The sequence below is a fragment of the Neodiprion virginianus genome, chromosome 4, assembly GCF_021901495.1.
Source record: "Neodiprion virginianus isolate iyNeoVirg1 chromosome 4, iyNeoVirg1.1, whole genome shotgun sequence".
NCBI classification, from domain to species: domain Eukaryota; kingdom Metazoa; phylum Arthropoda; class Insecta; order Hymenoptera; family Diprionidae; genus Neodiprion; species Neodiprion virginianus.
In genome coordinates this window covers 15,597,478-15,615,356 of record NC_060880.1, presented here as the reverse complement: position 1 = coordinate 15,615,356, position 17,879 = coordinate 15,597,478, and the positions used below count along the sequence as shown (strand labels likewise).

General features: G+C 38.1%; 2 protein-coding genes and 1 long non-coding RNA gene across 3 annotated transcripts; 1 reads left to right on the top strand and 2 right to left on the bottom strand.

The window, feature by feature from the left end:
* Positions 1-60: 60 nt before the first annotated feature.
* Positions 61-1,824, bottom strand: LOC124303513 (uncharacterized). Its single transcript, XR_006907928.1, has 3 exons — positions 1,722-1,824; positions 1,290-1,434; positions 61-1,199 (listed from the first exon to the last, which is right to left on the bottom strand). It is a non-coding gene; the product is annotated as an uncharacterized LOC124303513 (long non-coding RNA).
* LOC124303495 (calcium-transporting ATPase type 2C member 1) lies at positions 1,799-7,277 on the top strand. Its single transcript, XM_046760757.1, has 16 exons — positions 1,799-1,894; positions 2,260-2,460; positions 2,732-2,821; positions 2,936-3,033; positions 3,188-3,446; positions 3,549-3,885; positions 3,964-4,157; positions 4,266-4,460; positions 4,556-4,712; positions 4,800-4,970; positions 5,051-5,366; positions 5,450-5,635; positions 5,722-5,869; positions 5,971-6,066; positions 6,194-6,335; positions 6,449-7,277. Exons 1-16 carry the CDS (start codon positions 1,814-1,816, stop codon positions 6,580-6,582), a joined length of 2,805 nt encoding a protein of 934 aa, XP_046616713.1. The 5' UTR covers positions 1,799-1,813; the 3' UTR covers positions 6,583-7,277.
* LOC124303493 (nucleolar pre-ribosomal-associated protein 1) lies at positions 7,047-14,509 on the bottom strand. The gene is made up of 15 exons (XM_046760754.1): positions 14,002-14,509; positions 13,596-13,890; positions 12,916-13,516; positions 12,548-12,841; positions 12,170-12,460; positions 11,755-12,090; positions 11,335-11,668; positions 10,082-11,269; positions 9,669-9,989; positions 9,072-9,593; positions 8,873-9,000; positions 8,571-8,783; positions 8,269-8,489; positions 7,757-8,153; positions 7,047-7,677 (listed from the first exon to the last, which is right to left on the bottom strand). Exons 1-15 carry the CDS (start codon positions 14,297-14,299, stop codon positions 7,111-7,113), a joined length of 6,006 nt encoding a protein of 2,001 aa, XP_046616710.1. The 5' UTR covers positions 14,300-14,509; the 3' UTR covers positions 7,047-7,110.
* Positions 14,510-17,879: the final 3,370 nt, after the last annotated feature.

Here is a 17,879-nt window from a genome sequence, read left to right as displayed (position 1 = left end):
TGGAGGAAAAATATCGCAAAATGATTTAAAAATTCTACGATCTTACCAAGAATTATTCATAAGTCTTTTATGTGTTACATTTGTGTTACAATAATATAAACATGATTGGTACTTTGAAAAAATTTGTATTTCGCGCCGGTAACAACGACTTTTATTAGCGTACAGATTGCGCTGCATAGTCGCTTAGTGGCGCTCGAAGCGATTCGCTTAGTAACTAAATCCAGTGGTATGAATATTTCGCAACACATTTTGTTGCCCCGCCCCGTGGCTACGGAACATGCTGATAGCCGTAGCCGGGTGCCGATGCACGCTTGCATCGAGCACAGTTGGATTTACATCGCTACGAGATAGCGCTAATTTAGGAAATAGAAGACTCGATTAAAATCGCCCGTTAGTTACCTGCGATAATTCCCCCCCCGTCATTATCCTGTTCGTCAACTTCACTGATTTGACACCGTGAGCTCGGATTGTAGGATCAGTCCTCCAAGTCAAATTTGACAGCGCGGAGACGCACGCGAGGTGCGTGAACGTCATGTGCGAGGAAAGTGATAACGTGACCGAAGGTTACCGATAAGATCCCTTATCGGAGGATATTATGCATTCGGTAAATAATTGTGAGGAGAATAATGTGGACTCGGCATTGGGGGCAGTAGTCTTGAGTGTGCAGTAGTTTAATATCGACGAAAATTTCAACATGTCTACCAATGTTGTTTTTCAGGCGCGCCTCGTTAAGTAAACCCAATCGAACGCGAAGATCACCTACCTACCGTTTTCACGAAACAAACACTATCGATCGTGATAATTGTTGCGTGACCTCATCGTAACGCCACGTGGTACGAGACACGTCAGGGGCTTATTCGTATTTTTTATTTTTCGACACCCATACCCATGCACATCTGTTACCCTGTTAATTTTTAGTCTCTTTTTTGCGTGCTTGCACACCTATGTATGTACACACGTGAATCCGCCGCCTGAATCCTGCTTGGCAACTTACAGTTACTTACTGGGCATTGAACACAGTCTTCGGTTTCTTGATGGTCTTTTTTTTACTTATTTTTACACATATTGTGTGTACATATGGAACATACGTATGTGGATAAGGTATTTTAGAGCTTTATGAAGGCGGATTTTCTACCGACATCGCTGCTCAACGATGCCCCTCGCTGTTTGAGAGAGGATAGTAGAGGAAAGTTTGTTGGCTAAAACGTCACAAAACAGTTGCTTCCAAATTAACTGCCAACACTAGATTATCACTTTAGCATTGGTGAACGTATTGTAATGCTACTTACCGCGAATACTCATTTCATTCAAGTACTGGAGAATTATCATGACGAACAAGGTAATACAGTCGGTAAAATCTTATAATCCGTATAAGAAGCATTGTCTGATTTTTTTTTGTTGCTTTGTTTCCATTAGTGTTCTTTCTATCATTATCTATCAGGTAGGAGCAAAATTTTGAAACTTCATCAGCGAGATACGAAATCACAGATTTAATTTCGGTGTTGCTTATTGAACAATGCAAAAGAAAAAAGAACAAGACATCAATACGAAGAGAAACGTGCAATCACATCACGTTTTGCTAGATACGCTCGAACAAGTGACGGGTAATTCTAATCTGCAATCATTCATCGATCTCGCACGACTCTTAATTGATCTTTGTGTTCTTTTTGTTCTTATGATTTTTAGTAATATATTGAAGAATCTTATCAAAGCATACACACCTTATCAAATAAGATTATCCAATCTGTCTAGCACCTTATTGTCCAATTGAGCCATAGTCGATCATGAATTTGACTTTGCGCAAAATTCATGCATGCCAAAACGTGTAACAAGTCAAGTTATTGTTGTATCAAGTATTAACATCTGTAGCCGGACAAGTTGTCTGTCAACGATGGTACGTGTGTCAAAGTAATTTCTTGAATTATCTTTAATCACAAATAGTTCAAAGGTTAATCAATACACAACTGCCAGGACAGGCTTACCCACTATGACGTTGAATCTTTTATTTACACACTTGATCATGAACAGTGTGAAATTGTTTAGATCGCCACAAAATTTGTTAGCACGCTGCAAAGGTTGTTGAGTCTCACTATTGCAACAGCTTGTAAAAATAATGAGCAAACGTCGGGTTGAGATGGTCAAGATGCCAAGACACATTGTAATAATATTTATTCCTTCTTTTTTCATCGAGTGCAGATTTCATCCGTTTAGTCACAAGTTCAACCACCCAACACATCGCGCATTATTATTGTTATTTAGATCGAAGACCTGGACACGGACATGTGGCTCTCAACAGCCGAAGCGGCCAGCTTAGGTGCGGAGGAAGTTGCAGCAAGGTTGCGAGTCGATACGCGGAGCGGATTGTGGTGGCGAGAGGCAGAACTGCGCATGCAGCTTACAGGATACAACGAATTGATCGTACGCGAAGAAGAACCTACTTGGAAAAAGTACATTGAGCAGGTCAGGAGTTAAAAGAAGCAAAACCTTTTGAACGATGTTAGTTTTGTAGATACTGTGTTCCAAATAGTAGCCTTGCCTGAGAGCCGAAATTCCAAGCTAGTTGCAGTAGGATTTTTTTTTTGAGGTCAACACCAAATGAATAACAAATAAGAACGCTCTCTGGATATTTTTAAATTCTGTTGAGTTTTTTTTCACAGTTATAATGATAAATAGAAATTGTCAAAACATTAATAGTGTGAAAATAATATCTTGGTGAAATTTTTTATTTCAGTTTAAAAACCCGTTGATCCTCCTATTACTAGGATCTGCCTTTGTCAGTGTTTGTATGAAACAGTTTGATGATGCTATCAGTATTACAGTGGTAAGTATACTCAATTCTGCATTAATTCCTGTAATTATTGCAAACTGAACTCATCAGCATTCTTTGGACAACAATTCTACATATGTATATCTAATATGTCCTCTTTGTTTACAGGCCATTGTCATAGTAGTGACAGTAGCATTTGTTCAGGAATATAGATCTGAAAAGTCACTAGAAGAATTAAATAAATTAGTGCCACCCACGTGCCATTGGTAAGTATTAATTTGTAACAAATCGTTTGTTTCTTTTGCTCTAATGCATGTGCAATGCCACGCAATCAATACTTAACACATCTTTAAAATTTACATCCTAACTTGAATAGCGTTTTATACAGTCTGTCTAACAGCCACTGTTTAATGCTTTTAGCTTGCGTGAAGGACATCTGGAAACTTTTCTTGCCAGAAACTTAGTGCCCGGTGATATAGTGCATTTAAATATCGGCGACAGAGTGCCAGCAGACATTAGGATATTTGAAGCGATTGATTTGGCGATAGACGAAAGTAGTTTTACAGGCGAAACTGAACCTGCTCAAAAGAACATTGCACCTTTGTTAAAAACAAATGGACACAGTGTCAAGAAAAACATTGCATTCATGGGAACGCTGGTGCGTTGCGGCAATGGCAAGGTATGAAGATAATCTTGCAAGAAAAATATCACACATATTTGAGACTTTTCAAATTCTTAAACAGACTTGGCAGTTTTTTACCTGTACACCCCATTTTTCCAGGGAATCGTTGTCAATACCGGCGAGAAAAGCGAGTTTGGCGAGGTATTTGCGATGATGCAAGCTGAGGAGGCTCCAAAAACGCCTCTGCAGCGAAGCATGGACATCCTCGGCACTCAACTGTCATTTTACTCGTTTTGCATCATCGGTATAATAATGCTGATCGGCTGGATCCAGGGAAAACCGCTGCTTGAGATGTTCACAATTAGCGTTAGTTTGGCTGTCGCAGCAATACCCGAGGGCCTTCCCATTGTCGTAACAGTGACACTGGCGCTGGGTGTAATGAGAATGGCAAAGCGGAAAGTAATCGTCAAGAAACTTCCTACCGTCGAGACACTCGGTACTTGACACCAAGTGTTTTTCAACTAAATTTTATCCCTCGATTTTAATAGTTTCTCTAACGTCACCCTAATTTCAGGCTGCGTCAATGTAATATGCTCCGATAAAACTGGCACAATAACAAAGAACGAAATGACTGTGACGACTTTGTTGACTTCGGAAGGATACACAGCCAATGTCAGTGGGACAGGCTACAATGATCAAGGAGAAATAAATGTACAAAAGTGTGACAACGTCGAACTTGCTCGTACTTCTATTTACACCATGCTTGAGGTAACAGTTCAGCAATAACGGAATAATACTAGTACTTTATGAGAAGGTGTGAACATTTCTCAGCAAATTGTCTGCAAGTAATATGGTTCTTTGCATTCTTTATATTAGGTTGGATGTGTCTGTAATAATGCGATCATTCAGAATGATGTCCTTCTTGGTCAGCCAACGGAAGGTGCCTTGATGGCTGTCGCGATGAAAAATAAAATGTACGGCGTGGTCGATAAGTATCTCAGACTCCAGGAGTATCCATTCTCTTCTGAGCAGAAAATGATGGCAGTGAGATGTGCCACGAAGTACAGTGCTGTGAGTATGAAACAAGATTACAAAATTGATCCAACAAACCAGACAAGTTGGCACAGTTACTTACATTCCGTATTTCTAAACCTTCCGTATCACAGAACAAAGAAGAAATATTCTTCGTCAAGGGCGCGATAGAAAGAATTCTGCCACAATGTACAAAGTATTCGGCAAATGGTCAGCTATATTCTCTGAATCAGAAGAAGGAGCAGGAAATTTTAACCGAGGCTTACGACATTGGAAGGAAAGGCTTACGAGGTTTGCCACTTTCGTCACACGAACACAATCTTTGGAGAATCTGGCAAAGTTCATTTGAAAACTTATTTCAAAACTTCATCTTTTCAGTGATGGGCTTGGCTCGAGGCAGTTCATTGCAGGATCTCGTCTATGTTGGGCTTGTGGGGATTTGCGACCCACCAAGGTCCCAAGTCAGAGAATCTATAACTATGCTGTTGAACAGCGGCGTCAATGTCAAGATGGTAACGGGCGATGCGAAGGAGACTGCTTCGGCTATTGGTAAGTCTTTTAGGAATAGTCTAGAATGCCGACAGATTTCAGAGAGATTAAAATCCCGGCCTGTTTCCATCTTCCCTTAGCCGACATGATCGGTTTAGACACAATCCACATGCAGCTCATGTCCGGGGACGAGATAGACAGTATCGGAGAGCATCAGCTGGAACAAATGATAAACAACGTGAGCGTGTTCTATCGTGTTACGCCGAAACACAAATTGTGCATAGTAAAAGCATTACAGAGGAACGGAAATATCGTTGGGATGACCGGAGATGGAGTGAATGACGGAGTAGCATTGAAAAAGGCGGACATTGGTATCGCAATGGGGAAGAATGGTACCGACGTCTGTAAAGAAGCTTCAGATATGATTTTAGTCGACGATGATTTTCATGCGATTATGTGAGTCTTATCGAAATGTTCAGCTTCAGTTTGTTCTTCAGCCATTTCTCTCTTTCGTTTATTTTACATTTTCTGGTCTACAGAGCGGCGATAGAGGAGGGGAAAGGAATCTTTTACAATATTCGTAACTTCGTAAGATTTCAGTTGAGTACAAGTATCGCAGCACTGTCATTGATCGCCTTGGCAACGCTGATGGGAATTCCAAACCCCCTGAACGCCATGCAGATTTTGTGGATCAATATTATTATGGACGGTCCGCCGGCTCAAAGGTATATGAAATTATCGAATTCAGACGAAGTTTATTTGAACAGTGCATTCTCAGTGATTGTCACATGCGTTCTGTAAATGTTTATAGTCTTGGAGTTGAACCAGTCGACAAGGATGTGCTTAAACAAAAACCTCGGAACACAAAGGAACCGATGATCAATCGGAGCCTAATTGTAAACGTCCTACTTTCAGCTGTAATTATCATTCTGGGAACTTTATGGGTTTACAACCGTGAGGTGAGTATTTTCTGGAAAAGTGCTCTGATACAAAAATGTGCTAGTCATCTCTGCACCTTGCAGTTGCGCGCTAAATATGTCTGTATTTCTCTATCATGCAGATGGTGTCTGGAGGTATAACCGCCAGAGATACGACGATGACTTTTACCTGCTTTGTTTTTTTCGATATGTTCAATGCGCTGAGTTGCCGATCACAGGTGAAACTGATACCTATTTTTAATCTTCAATATTTATATACATATAATGGCAAATGTTACACTAGTGTAGAACTCATTGAGCAGAATTTATTAGTGCACCAAAAACCGTATAATTTATTTCTTATAGACAAAGTCGATATTCACCATTGGCTTATTTAGCAACAGAATGTTTCTTCTGGCTGTGTCACTATCTGTTGTTGGTCAGATGTTGGTCATCTATTTTCCCCCCCTGCAGCAAGTCTTTCAGACAGAAGCGCTAACGTTCAAAGGTAACTCCAGCTACTTTAAATCGAATAATCTGAATTTGAATACTGTTAGCTGTATTCCGAAATGACATTGCTATGTTCAGTTCTTCATCACCTTATTATCTAATTGCTTTCAGATATATTATTCCTAGTGACACTCACCTCGAGTGTATTCATAATCAGTGAAATCAAAAAATTGATAGAACGCCAGTTGGACAGACGAAGGGCGAGCAGCCGACACTACACGAAATGCGAATTGGATTTCGTTTAATAGTTTAGATTGCTAGAAAAGTTGTGCAGAGGATAAGGAGTAAGAAAAACACCAACGTTGATAGAAATGGACAATATTATTGAACCGTATCTGCTCACTTGCTAGTTAATAATTTACGTGGAACGTTGAAAGTTGATGGAAAATTCCAAATAGCACTTTAAAATACTTCTGCAGTTCTGTGGTTGAGACGAACCACGGTTGATACTTGAGCATGATTGATTGGCTATAGTCAGATTTTTAACTTTTAAAATGCAATGGAGAAAAAGTTCCACTCCAATGAAAATAGCTATACGTAACGATTTTCTCCTGCAGATGATTATTTAATTGAATTGACATATAAAGAGATTTTTTTTAAAAGTTAGAATTGCAACGGAACTGGAGGAATATGTGAATATGATAAATAAATGTTTAGCAGTCGTATAGGAAACTGATATATATGTACATTGTATTTTTACAAAGAAAAAAAAAAATAATATTTACAAAATTGTCGTCGAACACTTTGCGATGCGAATTGTTTTTAGGTACTAGTTAAATTTCTTTAACGGAATACCACGTGAAAAGTAATTTTATGAGACTGGTTTTCGCAAGAGTAATAACATTACTGTCAGAAGTAGAGTAGCTATCTGGGCAGTATAAGCTTAAAGTTTTGTTAGCAAACTTTGAACCATGTTGTAATATATCTTGACATTCCTTTATCTCGCCTAAGATTGTTTTCGAAAGCTCCACCAAGGCTGTCATGAATTTGAACGACAAAATTTTGCAAAAATCATTTGGCTTAAAAGAAACAATTTTTTCCATAGTACTAACATAATTTTTATACGATTCAATGTCCGTACTTCTAGACAAAATTTTCTTGAAATTCATCATTGTTTGCAAGAACATGAAATATACGTCTTCATTTTTCTCGTTGGACTTTACCAACGAATCGTAAAGATTGAGTGTCACTTCTGTGAAAATTGTCACAAATTCTGTATCATTTACATCTGATGAATAAATTATCTCATGAAGCCAGGGTAGCAACCCATAACCGGTAACAAGCAGCACTGCTGTGTTTGGAATTTTGACTGCAGAGTTGATTACTTGTAGAATAAGATTCTGCAAATACAAAGAAAACAATGAAGTCAACTCGTTTCGGTTCCGAGCCCAATGAAATTGCGAATAATTCAATATTTACTTGTGTTTGACGGTCAGCCAATGCACAGTTATAGAAATCGAGGAGCATTTTAAACAAAACGCATCTGAATGCCAGGTCTCCATCAATAGCAGTTTTCAGTCCGTCGCGAACTACTTCTAAAATCCAGAATCTATGCAATTTGTGGTCGATCTCAGAACTGTGAAAGAGTTGCAAAAATTCCGGTATAGTTGCCAAATCCAAGGAAGGTTTTGCCACGAGGAACTTTTGCAATGACGAATACAAAGGGTTCAAAGGTTGAGTAGCGACAAGCGAAGTTCTGGCCATAAATGTTGTTACCAAACAAGAAATTTGAACATTTTTGAGCTCTGGCTCTGCAGAAGATATACCTTTTCGAAAAATGTCAATGAAATGCATCCACAATAATTTTTCCTTCGAACTGTGGAATAAAAAAGGGGGAAATGATTAGTTAAATTTAGGAAATTTGGTGGAATACTCAAAACTTACCACCACCCTGAAAGCAATCAGAATTGCCTAATTGTATTAAAACTTACTTTGTAGCTTCTAAGTGGTAGTAGAATCTGGATATAACAGTAAAAGCTGCTAAACGTGTCTGACCATCCGTACTTCCACAGGCTGATAAGGACAGAGCCAATGCGCCACTCTGAGTGATTTTATGACAAGCAACCACGCTGTTGTCTGATAATAAGTAACAGAGCAGTGGCAAGTAAAACGCTGGATCATAAATTGACTGTGAAGCATGTAATTCAGAGCTCTGAAATTGGCAAAGATAAAAAAACAGTGTTAATTACATTAAGTCAGTGTAAATTAGCATGTCAGTTACAAAAAGATTTACCATCTGTAGCTTTCTGTTGACTGGGTAATTTTTCACCGTGTTATTAACGATTTCTGGTAAGAATAAATCTAATACTTGGGAAGTTGATGGCTGTCTCCACAATGCAGTGTCCACTCCAGTTTTAACGCTGTAATGTGAAGCAGCAGCGCTACCCCAAAGGTAAGGGCGATAGTCCGTTAGTTTGACATCATGACTTTCGTAGTACTGCAGTAGCTGAATGTAAAGAATTACTGAGGATTATCCCGGAGCATTTAAAGTCGGGAAGAAAGATTCACTTTCTTGTTTGACTACCCATTTCTTACCTGTAATATCATTTGGTCAGTTTCGCTCAACGTTGCGTTATATGCGCCTAGGTAAAGCGGTACGTGTGTCGATGTCATCAAGGAGTTATTTTTACGAACCAAGGTAAGAAGCAGCTCGATCAAATGCCCTGAAACGAATATCATTGATCAGTATAATTTTCATCTATTGTTGCATATTTTCTTGGATAACGCGGCTTACTTTTAGTAGGTGAGTGACCAAGCATGACGTTGATAAACTCTGAATGGGAGGTCGTCATTTCGAACAAGGTTTTAATGTATTCGTCATCGCAGTTATCCTCGTATACAACATCACATAGTCTGACAAAAGTTTTGAGTAGCCGAACTTGTGCGTCACTCTCCTTGGATGACTTCAGTCCAAGCTTTAAGGAAAATCTCGTAAACTGTGGCCAGGAGTGATTCTTTCTTATCTCGTGAAAACGCGAATTGTTTTCTTTGTTTCGAACCAAATTCAAAATGTCCAGTAAAATCTGACACAAGCTGTTGTGCTTCTGTGTGTTTTTACTCTCTTTTTTCAATGATGATACCATTATGTGAATCAATATTTGAACAAAATCGACCAAACGATTATTTTCGGCATGCTCAACGCTTACAGCCTTTGTGAAAATGATTTTTAGTAACTGGATGTAACTTGTATCGACCCCCAACAATTTGTCGCCATTTGACAGAATCATTTCGCAAGTATCGTCACACGTTTTTGAATCTGTAAAATATTATTCTCGAATTTATTAATGGTGTAACTGTTTTGTTACTTATAATTTTTCTTTTCATTACTTACCAATAGTAGTATCAATCAGTCGAACGGCAGCTGTTATATTTTTTTTAATGCACGTATCTATGGTGTTGGGATCAGAAAACCAACTGAAAATTTCATTTTTATACAAGTCTCGTAATTTCAGGAAGAATTGCGGCTGTGTTTCGTGATCCTGTATGCTAGATAGAATCGGAAAAATAGCTTCTCTTGCTTTCAATACGTTTTCATTGTGTAAAGCGTACTTCACATAAACAGGAATGAATTTTGTATTCCTGTTTATAAGAAAAGACGCAAGTTTTATTGCGGAAGAGCTCATTTTATCCTTGACCAGGGACAGGAAGAAGTCTGAAATTTTATCAAGCAACAGTTTTAATCAATTTAATTATGTGTTGAAGTGAATCTATGTGATGGTAATATGAGTTAGAAATTCAACCAACTTTTATCAATCACAGCAATATTGTGCGGAAACCTTTCCAAATGAGATAGAAGACTATCGATCCATAAGTCCAAATCTTTGATCTTGCACAGGCTTAACTGAATCGTACGTTGGCAAATCTTTTCTATCATTGATTTTTCCAGGCTGACAGATTGTGTGTTGCTATCAATGTTTCTTTTCGTTGCCGTAATTGTTAGTAATTTCGGGATTAACAAGCCCCACATTGATAGATGATTTTTATCCGTTGAAAGAAGTTTGTCTACCTCTAATTCGATCAAGACTTCTAAAATTTCTACAATATAATTAATGTTCAGTTGTAGTATTTCGACTAGTTGTATCACGCTTGAGGAATCTTTGACACGTTCATCACTCCGGCATTTCTTTGCCGCAGATAGTAGCTTTGTCATAAATTTTTCTTTGAAGGGGACGATCATATCGGAGATTTTCAGCTCACCAAACAAATCAATCACAGCCAAAGAAACCTGCACAGTCATTTCTGTAATATACTTTCCAACGAGATTCTTTCGTTTGTATAAAGGTGAAAAAAACTGCAGGATAATTGGATGGGTGAATATCCATTTACAACATTCTTCGGACAGATTATCGGAACCCTCTGTAGTATTTTCAATGTCCATAGCAATATGTAGCAAAGAAATCAAAAGAACTTTAACGTTATGAATCAATTCGTCTGTGAATTTTTCCTCCTGTATTAATCGTGTAAAATAGAATACAGTTAACCTGAACAAAGCAAGAAGTTCTTCGTGACTCATTGAATGTTCAAGACTGAATTCTTCATCTACAACTTTGAAAACGACTTTCCGGCTACCGTGAAATATTTTATTCACTTCAATTTTACTGTCTGTTATCAGTGCTTTGCTAATTTTGGTAATTAAACTTTTCGAACTGAACGGCTTTTTTACGTAAGCATGTTCACTGTTTGGTATCCAGCTAGAAAGGTAAGACAGTGAAGCTAATTCTTGGACGTCTTGTGCCAAATGTATCAGCGTATTTGGAGTAACTTGGCAATGCAATGTGTGTATCGTAACTCGGGATAAATACTGCAGTAAAAGATTTCGTCCATCATTTATTACACTTTCGAATGCGGCCGGAAGTAGCGGGCTTATAGATACCGAAGGCAGTAGCCTTGCGGTTTTGTTTCTGTCGATTTCTATGTCGCGTTCCGACAGATCTGCAAAAACGTAAAATTTCAACTTATTATGTACAACAGGGACGGTTTTGCAATCGCGTTATTACCTGCAAATATATCTTCGATTGTTGTACTGCTATAGAGTTGTTCGCCGACTACCTCTTCGGCCTTGGTAATCCACTCGATATATTTATTTGCATTTTTCGTTGTTTTCCGTATGACTTCAACAAGCCAAACAGCAATTTCCGATCTTTCTTCCGCACTTTTCAACCCCAATGAGCTGTTTATCCATATATCCGCTTGATAACCGCAGTCTTCGAACACCCCGCAAGTATCCAAAAGCATCCTCATTGCTGTTCTTGTGTGAGAAATAACATCCTTTGATTTTTGATCATCGTCAAGAAGCGAAATCAAAAATGGAACTGCTTGGCCGAATAACTCCTGGAGAAATTTGCATCAAGATTTGAAAGAGGGATTTGAACTTTCGAGTATGTAATACAGATAGGAGGATAAGTATAAAACGCTACCTTCTCTGGGGCAAATGCAGAAGAATCTAGTGCCAACAAAAATTGTAATGCTTTTACTTTCATGTTGCCTAATTCTTCTTCATCTACATTTTCCAACGTGTTTAATCCTGTTAGAAGCTTAGTCGAGTCTATGGTTGAATTTGAAATGGAGCTAGTTTCTAACAACTGGGGGCAAACATCTCTGTACATTAAAAGTAGGTTTAAAATTGCTTCAAGACTGTTTTTACAAGGCGATTGGGAAACTGTTACCACTGCCTCGGAATCTTCTTCGTGTTCTTTGTCCAGCAACAGTGCCTTGTTCCAAGCAGTTAGGATCGAATCAAGACTAGGAATGTTCTGAAAATCAATTGGTAATGATTCGGCGAACACACGATATTTTCAGGGACTTCAAAATAGTTAGATAAAGTATTATCACCTTCAACATGTAGTCAGTAACTAAATGCTGTATCTTTTCTGCATCAGAGCGATAAATGCTGTCATTTCTTATGGTATTCATGAAATTGTTCAACTGCCCCAGCATGACGGAGAGCAGGACTATAGAAGTTTGTCGTATCAAAGCATTGTCATGATCAATGGATGGGGCAATAGCATTTTTCAGTATAATCAAAGGTGCTGTGAGAGTTGTCAGTGCAGAAAATAACTGCGAAATAGTTAGTTCTGACAAACATGGTTTTAAGCACAATTTGGGATCCAGCGAGCCGATAACCTGAAATGAAACATGATGAGTCGAAATGATAAAACTGTTCGAATTTACAATACAAGAAAGAGGATTGGATATCTAAACCTTGTTTACCTTCTGCACAAATTCCATGAGTAGAACCCAGTTTTTTGATGCCACTGGCGCCAAATAAGATTCGGTGTACACAAGCTGAGATCTGATCAGATCAGGGCATGCGACTAAAATTCTCACAACTAAGTCTGCAGGCTTTTCGTGCTCCCACGGCCGATCTAAGCTCTGAAGTATAGTGTTTGCCAGCTGATTATTTTTTTGACCAGATGTGCCCAGTGAACGATCGTGAAATATTATACCAAATTTGTTGGACGTAAGTAGCGTTGATAAAAATTCATGAACCACCTCGACGACCACCTGTGGGTAGTGTGAAGAACTATGAATGTGTTTCATCTATGTTTAGTTTTATATTATAGAATTGTTAGGCACACTTTTTTTTCCTCAAGATTTGTGTGACCTGAAGATTCTTCCACATTTTTTTTCCTATTCTTCCCTGGCCAGTTTGTCGGCCCTTTCCAATTATAGAGGGAGACTAGATTCTGGACAACTGGAGTGGAGAAAGTGTGGAGTTTTATGGTTTTGCTGATTCCTGGATTCTCAAGAACGTAAGACTTGATTGTAGTCAGAACGAGGTTGACCAATTGGTGACTATCGTATATCAGTCCTGGGAAAATGCTGGATAAAACTCCACGCTTTTCGAGCAGCGCCCTGACCACAGACAAGTTTCCTTCTACCAGAAACGACAGGATGAAATGAACGAAGCTGGTTCGAACACACTGTGGATCTGAAGGCTGGGTGTGGCTCGAAAGTGTGTCCAGTACTTGGGTGTGCAAAGAAAGGTGTCCTAGCAATTCTCGAGGTAGGCTACCGCCCAGGGACACGACTGCGGTTAAAAGTCGCAAAACGACTCTCCGCTGTTTGGCATTACTCTGACTGGAAAGCATTGAATGTATAGAGGAAAGGTGGGAATTTAGCAAATGCCTGCAGGCTTCTGTGGCACTTGAATGATACTGGGGATATTTTTCCAAGATCCTGAAACAGGGATTGATAATTTAGTTTTATATTTGTGAAGATATGCAAAGCGATTGAATCTTCCGAATTGGCTTCTTACTTCATCACGACTATTTCCATCGCTGAGAAAACAGTTGTCGTATTGCTTGAGGATTTTTTATCCATGGTATCCAAGAGTTTCAGAATTTCTAATGGACTTCCTCCTGCGTTCAAATACTGCACTGATAAATCGTGCTTCTTCTTATCATTGCAAATTGTCACAAACTTTCTAAGCACAATAATACTATCTGCAGAGTTGAAACCTGCTCTCAACGACTTTCCGGTTATCTGACTCGCTTCTTTATCTGTGATATTTGGCGTTGTGCCTGTTTCATTCTCATCAGTCTCGTCGTTGTCTAAAAACATGGAAGCTCAAATTAAAGTAATTTCTGCTAAATAATTTATACTTTATTTCTCGCCTCACTGTTTTGTTCTTATTAAAGAAAACAACATTTTTTTCGGAATACCTTTGCCACTCTCATTTTCGAGTCTGAGTTTTTTGGAACCTGTATCAAAAGTTGATTGTTCGGTTTGCTCAGTCTCCTTAAGCAAACCAATACTGGGATCTTTTGCATCGTCGATTGTGTCGGCCTTACGTTTGTTCGCTTTTTTAATCTTTTTAACGACACCGTTTACTTTTGAGGGGCTCACATTTTGTTCGTCGTACATTCCTGTATCTGTTTTCATTTCTGAGCATTCAGATGCACAATTTTTCTTTTTGATCTTCTTCGAAATCTGTTTTCTATCATCGTTCGCCGCGACCATGTCACACGTAATTGTGATATTCTATTAACTGATACTTACTATATTCTGCATCTATTGCATACCATTGATCGAAAATATCGAACGTGTTTCATTTACTAATAAATAACCAAACACTAATCAATCGGCCCACGTGGTTGTTTTCGAAGTTAAAAGAAATTGAGGTTAACCTCGCACAATCCGCGTGTCACGGAGCTACACAAGGAGCACGAACTCCATGTAAACAAATAGCTGCCTGAAATAAGATGGCACTGCTGTGCCGTAGGCACAGGAGACAGTGAAGGGAGTATAAGGCGTTAAACATTGATTATTTGAATCCTATGTCGATATTCTGATAAAAAGAGGTCCCTTCCTGATTTTCAATTAATTTTTTTGCATATTTAACACTGTATAAACTCGTTAGTAGCTCGTAAATGATTGAGAAATTTGTATGCTTTTCGTTGCAGTATTCGAATCTACGCCAACACCGCGGGCGCGGCAATTCAGCCAACATCAGACTGTTCATCTCACCCAGCTTTTTTGACCTGCTAAGATTTGGCGCGTCGGAAGTCGAAAATTCATTGTGTTGATTGTGTTCAGGATTTGTCTCGTAATTCGATAAGTGTTGTTCGTGTTCTTTACACTTTGTCACGTAATTCGCATCAAACTAATCAGTGAATGACACAGACGTGCAGGCCGAAGAAAAAACGAGTTATCAAAATTAGAGCAGCCTGGAAATATTTAGGTAGTCTTACACGTCCTAATGACGCCAATGTGCTACTTCTACAGTTTCTGAACTCTGTTTTCACCGTGTAAAGCACTGTTTTTTGCTGAAGTCTTAATTGTCTTAATCGCATGCTTCTTGATTATTTTGCGAGTTTGAAAAGTCAGTTAGAATATCTCGAAGGAGGTGCCATATTAGGAGGTAACAAGAGTTGGCGAAACGAACCTTGTGAGTTAGCGTCAATTTCTTTTAAGTTTGCATTTCAGATTGCGAATTGTGTATAGCATCTTTTGTATGAATACACCTCTATAAAATACAATTGCCAAATTTTTTCCTGGTGTTAAGGGATCGCACCTTAAGCACCTTAAATACTGTAATTCTTCATTTCATAACTTATACGAATTGTAACAAAAGTTGATGCATTATGGCGTCACTTATTTTAAAATTTCTAGTGCCTTGACCTTTTTAGTACCTTGGATCTCGTTTCAAAATAGAGCAGTACATCTGTATAAAACACGCAATCTCTGAAAATTATTGGAAAGGAAAATTTATACAAGTACTTTTTTTGTACCTAGGTATGTACATTTCCCAGTATATTACACCTGTACCTAGGTACTTTTCTCAGCAAGTACCTTGTATCTGTACCTAGGTACATTTTAAAAGTACCAGTACCTATATATAGACGGAGGGAAAGGAATTCGAGAACCAACGAAATGGATTTCGTTGGAGTCCATTCACTTCAACCTAGTATCCATTATTTTGAAGATATTGACGACATTGAAAACTCTGAAAATGGCAAAAAAGGAAGGCTAACCTCGTTGGATTTTTTATGAAGATTTTCTCTTCCCTTCTCACTGTCTCTCTCTCCCTCTTTCATTATATATTATATTATATCACATTGTATTATATTATATCAGATTGTATTCAAATCGATTGCGGGCAGTTCGAATATGCTGTAATCAAAGGATCAGCAGCCGAAAAACGCAAGATTTCATTCGTAATTTCTCTGCTGTTGATAACCGTAAGATTACCATCATAAGTCCTACGCTCTTTGTCACAATCTGCAGAAAATTTCGTTTTATTTTTTCAACTGTGGGGAACTTTTTTCACGCGAAATTGTATATGGAAAAAGAAACACAACTCGGTGTGATCACAAACAAGATTTTTTTACCGTCAAACATCAAGTTTTTCAACGAAACATCGAAACGCTGTGGCCGGTGATTGTTTTCCAGAGCTCTAGATTTTTTTTTACACAAACGAAAATTTACTATCTAAAAATTACGCATGGTTCTGATGATACCTTTTGTTCTTTGGAGGGCTGCAAACATGGTCTTTTTAATCACCTGTTAGCCGCTGAGCATACGTGACGGGGTACAGTCTAACCTTGCTTTTCCTTTTCATTGTTTCCTCATTATTTATGACTTTGATTTGAATTTTCAGTTGTGTAGTTATTTTTCTTTGATTTTTATTTTATTTCATTTTTAGTTTCATTTTAGGTAACCTGGCTTACGTGTCCATATTTTTACTTTGCTTTCCTTTGCTTCCCTGTACTTCTTATTTTGCATCGCTGTACTTGTGTTTATTGCTTCTCTGTTTCTCTTACTTTAAATTCTGTTGGTTTGTTTTTGATTAGTTTAAAGTTTCTTCATTGTATTTTATTTTCTAAAGTAGTATTTTTGGCTTTCTCTACTTCGAGATTTTTGTTTTCGTAATTTGTTTAACTTGTTTGAGACAGATAATTCAAAGTTGTCCAGTATTGTCATGGACATTAATAAATACCGATACTGACACTGGTACCTTCATTTACGCGATAGTGTTGTGAGACAGTCATAGGTTTGGTCTTACTTTTTGGCTGCCATAGAGGGTCCTTCGCGATCACAGATAAAACCTAACAAAAAAATAATCCACATCTTTCTAGGATCGATATTTTCCATAGCTACAAAGTGCACCGAACATTTCCCTTAACTTGTTATCTACCTTTAATTAAAGTCTTAATTATCATCATGGTCATAGTAACGATGTGCCTGTACTGTTAATGTGACTATCTGCGAATTTTATCATTTATTTGACACTGTACGAGTTTTATATAATAACTCTCTTCGTAATATATCTGTATAACTTCTGTAAATCTAATTACAATGCGTGCATGTGCATTTGGAATGCAAGCTTGTAATAAGAATAGTACTGCATTCTTATCAATTTTTGTTTGAAATATTACTGATTGATGTTATCCTTGCTCCTTTATTACTAATTATTTCTAAGGAAGAAATTTTCGTAGTATCAAATTGCCTGAACGTACAGCTACGTTAGTTAAGTGTGAAACTAATTCGTGCATCAAAACTTGGCTAATTTCGTTTCGTTACACTATTTTCACAATATTTTTGGTAGCTATGTCGTTTACCAAGCAGGCAATCGTATTATATATGGGGCAAACATTTTAGCAACGATTATAAAATCTTCTAACTATCTTACGCCTGCACGAGAAGAGTTTTTCTAACAAGTGATGTTAATTGATGGTAATTAGCTAGTCTTAACATTCCTAATGAGTTCAAACTGATTAACAGTCCCTCGTATCGAGGCCCGCAATAGTTCGTCGTTTCTATTCACTGCAGAGTGTAATTCATCGATCCATCCGTCTCATACGATAAGAAATTTCTCGAACTATACGTAATTTGATACCCAATCAAAATTTATTTTACAAATCTAAGCATCGGCTGCAGTGGAAATCCTTACTTGCTGTTATACTGAACTTTACCTGCTTAATGCACTTATGTCAAGTGACAAATTTCAAGTTTCTGTAATTGCCGATGTCGCTGGATCATTATGCGTATGCTTATTATATCAATCGGTTTCTCATTCTTAGCTCGAGTGCCCGCGGTT

What these genes read in the sequence shown, in the direction of transcription:
- LOC124303495 (XM_046760757.1), top strand. Translation starts at nt 1,814, where the DNA reads ATGCCAAAACGTGTAACAAGTCAAGTTATTGTTGTATCAAGTATTAAC. An exon ending in CTATTTACACCATGCTTGAG is followed by an intron (nt 4,158 to 4,265) that starts GTAACAGTTCAG and finishes TCTTTATATTAG; the next exon opens with GTTGGATGTGTCTGTAATAA. An exon ending in CGCTGAGTTGCCGATCACAG is followed by an intron (nt 6,067 to 6,193) that starts GTGAAACTGATA and finishes TATTTCTTATAG; the next exon opens with ACAAAGTCGATATTCACCAT.
- LOC124303493 (XM_046760754.1), bottom strand. Translation starts at nt 14,299, where the DNA reads ATGGTCGCGGCGAACGATGATAGAAAACAGATTTCGAAGAAGATCAAA. An exon ending in TTACTGACTACATGTTGAAG is followed by an intron (nt 12,091 to 12,169) that starts GTGATAATACTT and finishes ATTGATTTTCAG; the next exon opens with AACATTCCTAGTCTTGATTC. An exon ending in CTGCATTTGCCCCAGAGAAG is followed by an intron (nt 11,669 to 11,754) that starts GTAGCGTTTTAT and finishes AAATTTCTCCAG; the next exon opens with GAGTTATTCGGCCAAGCAGT.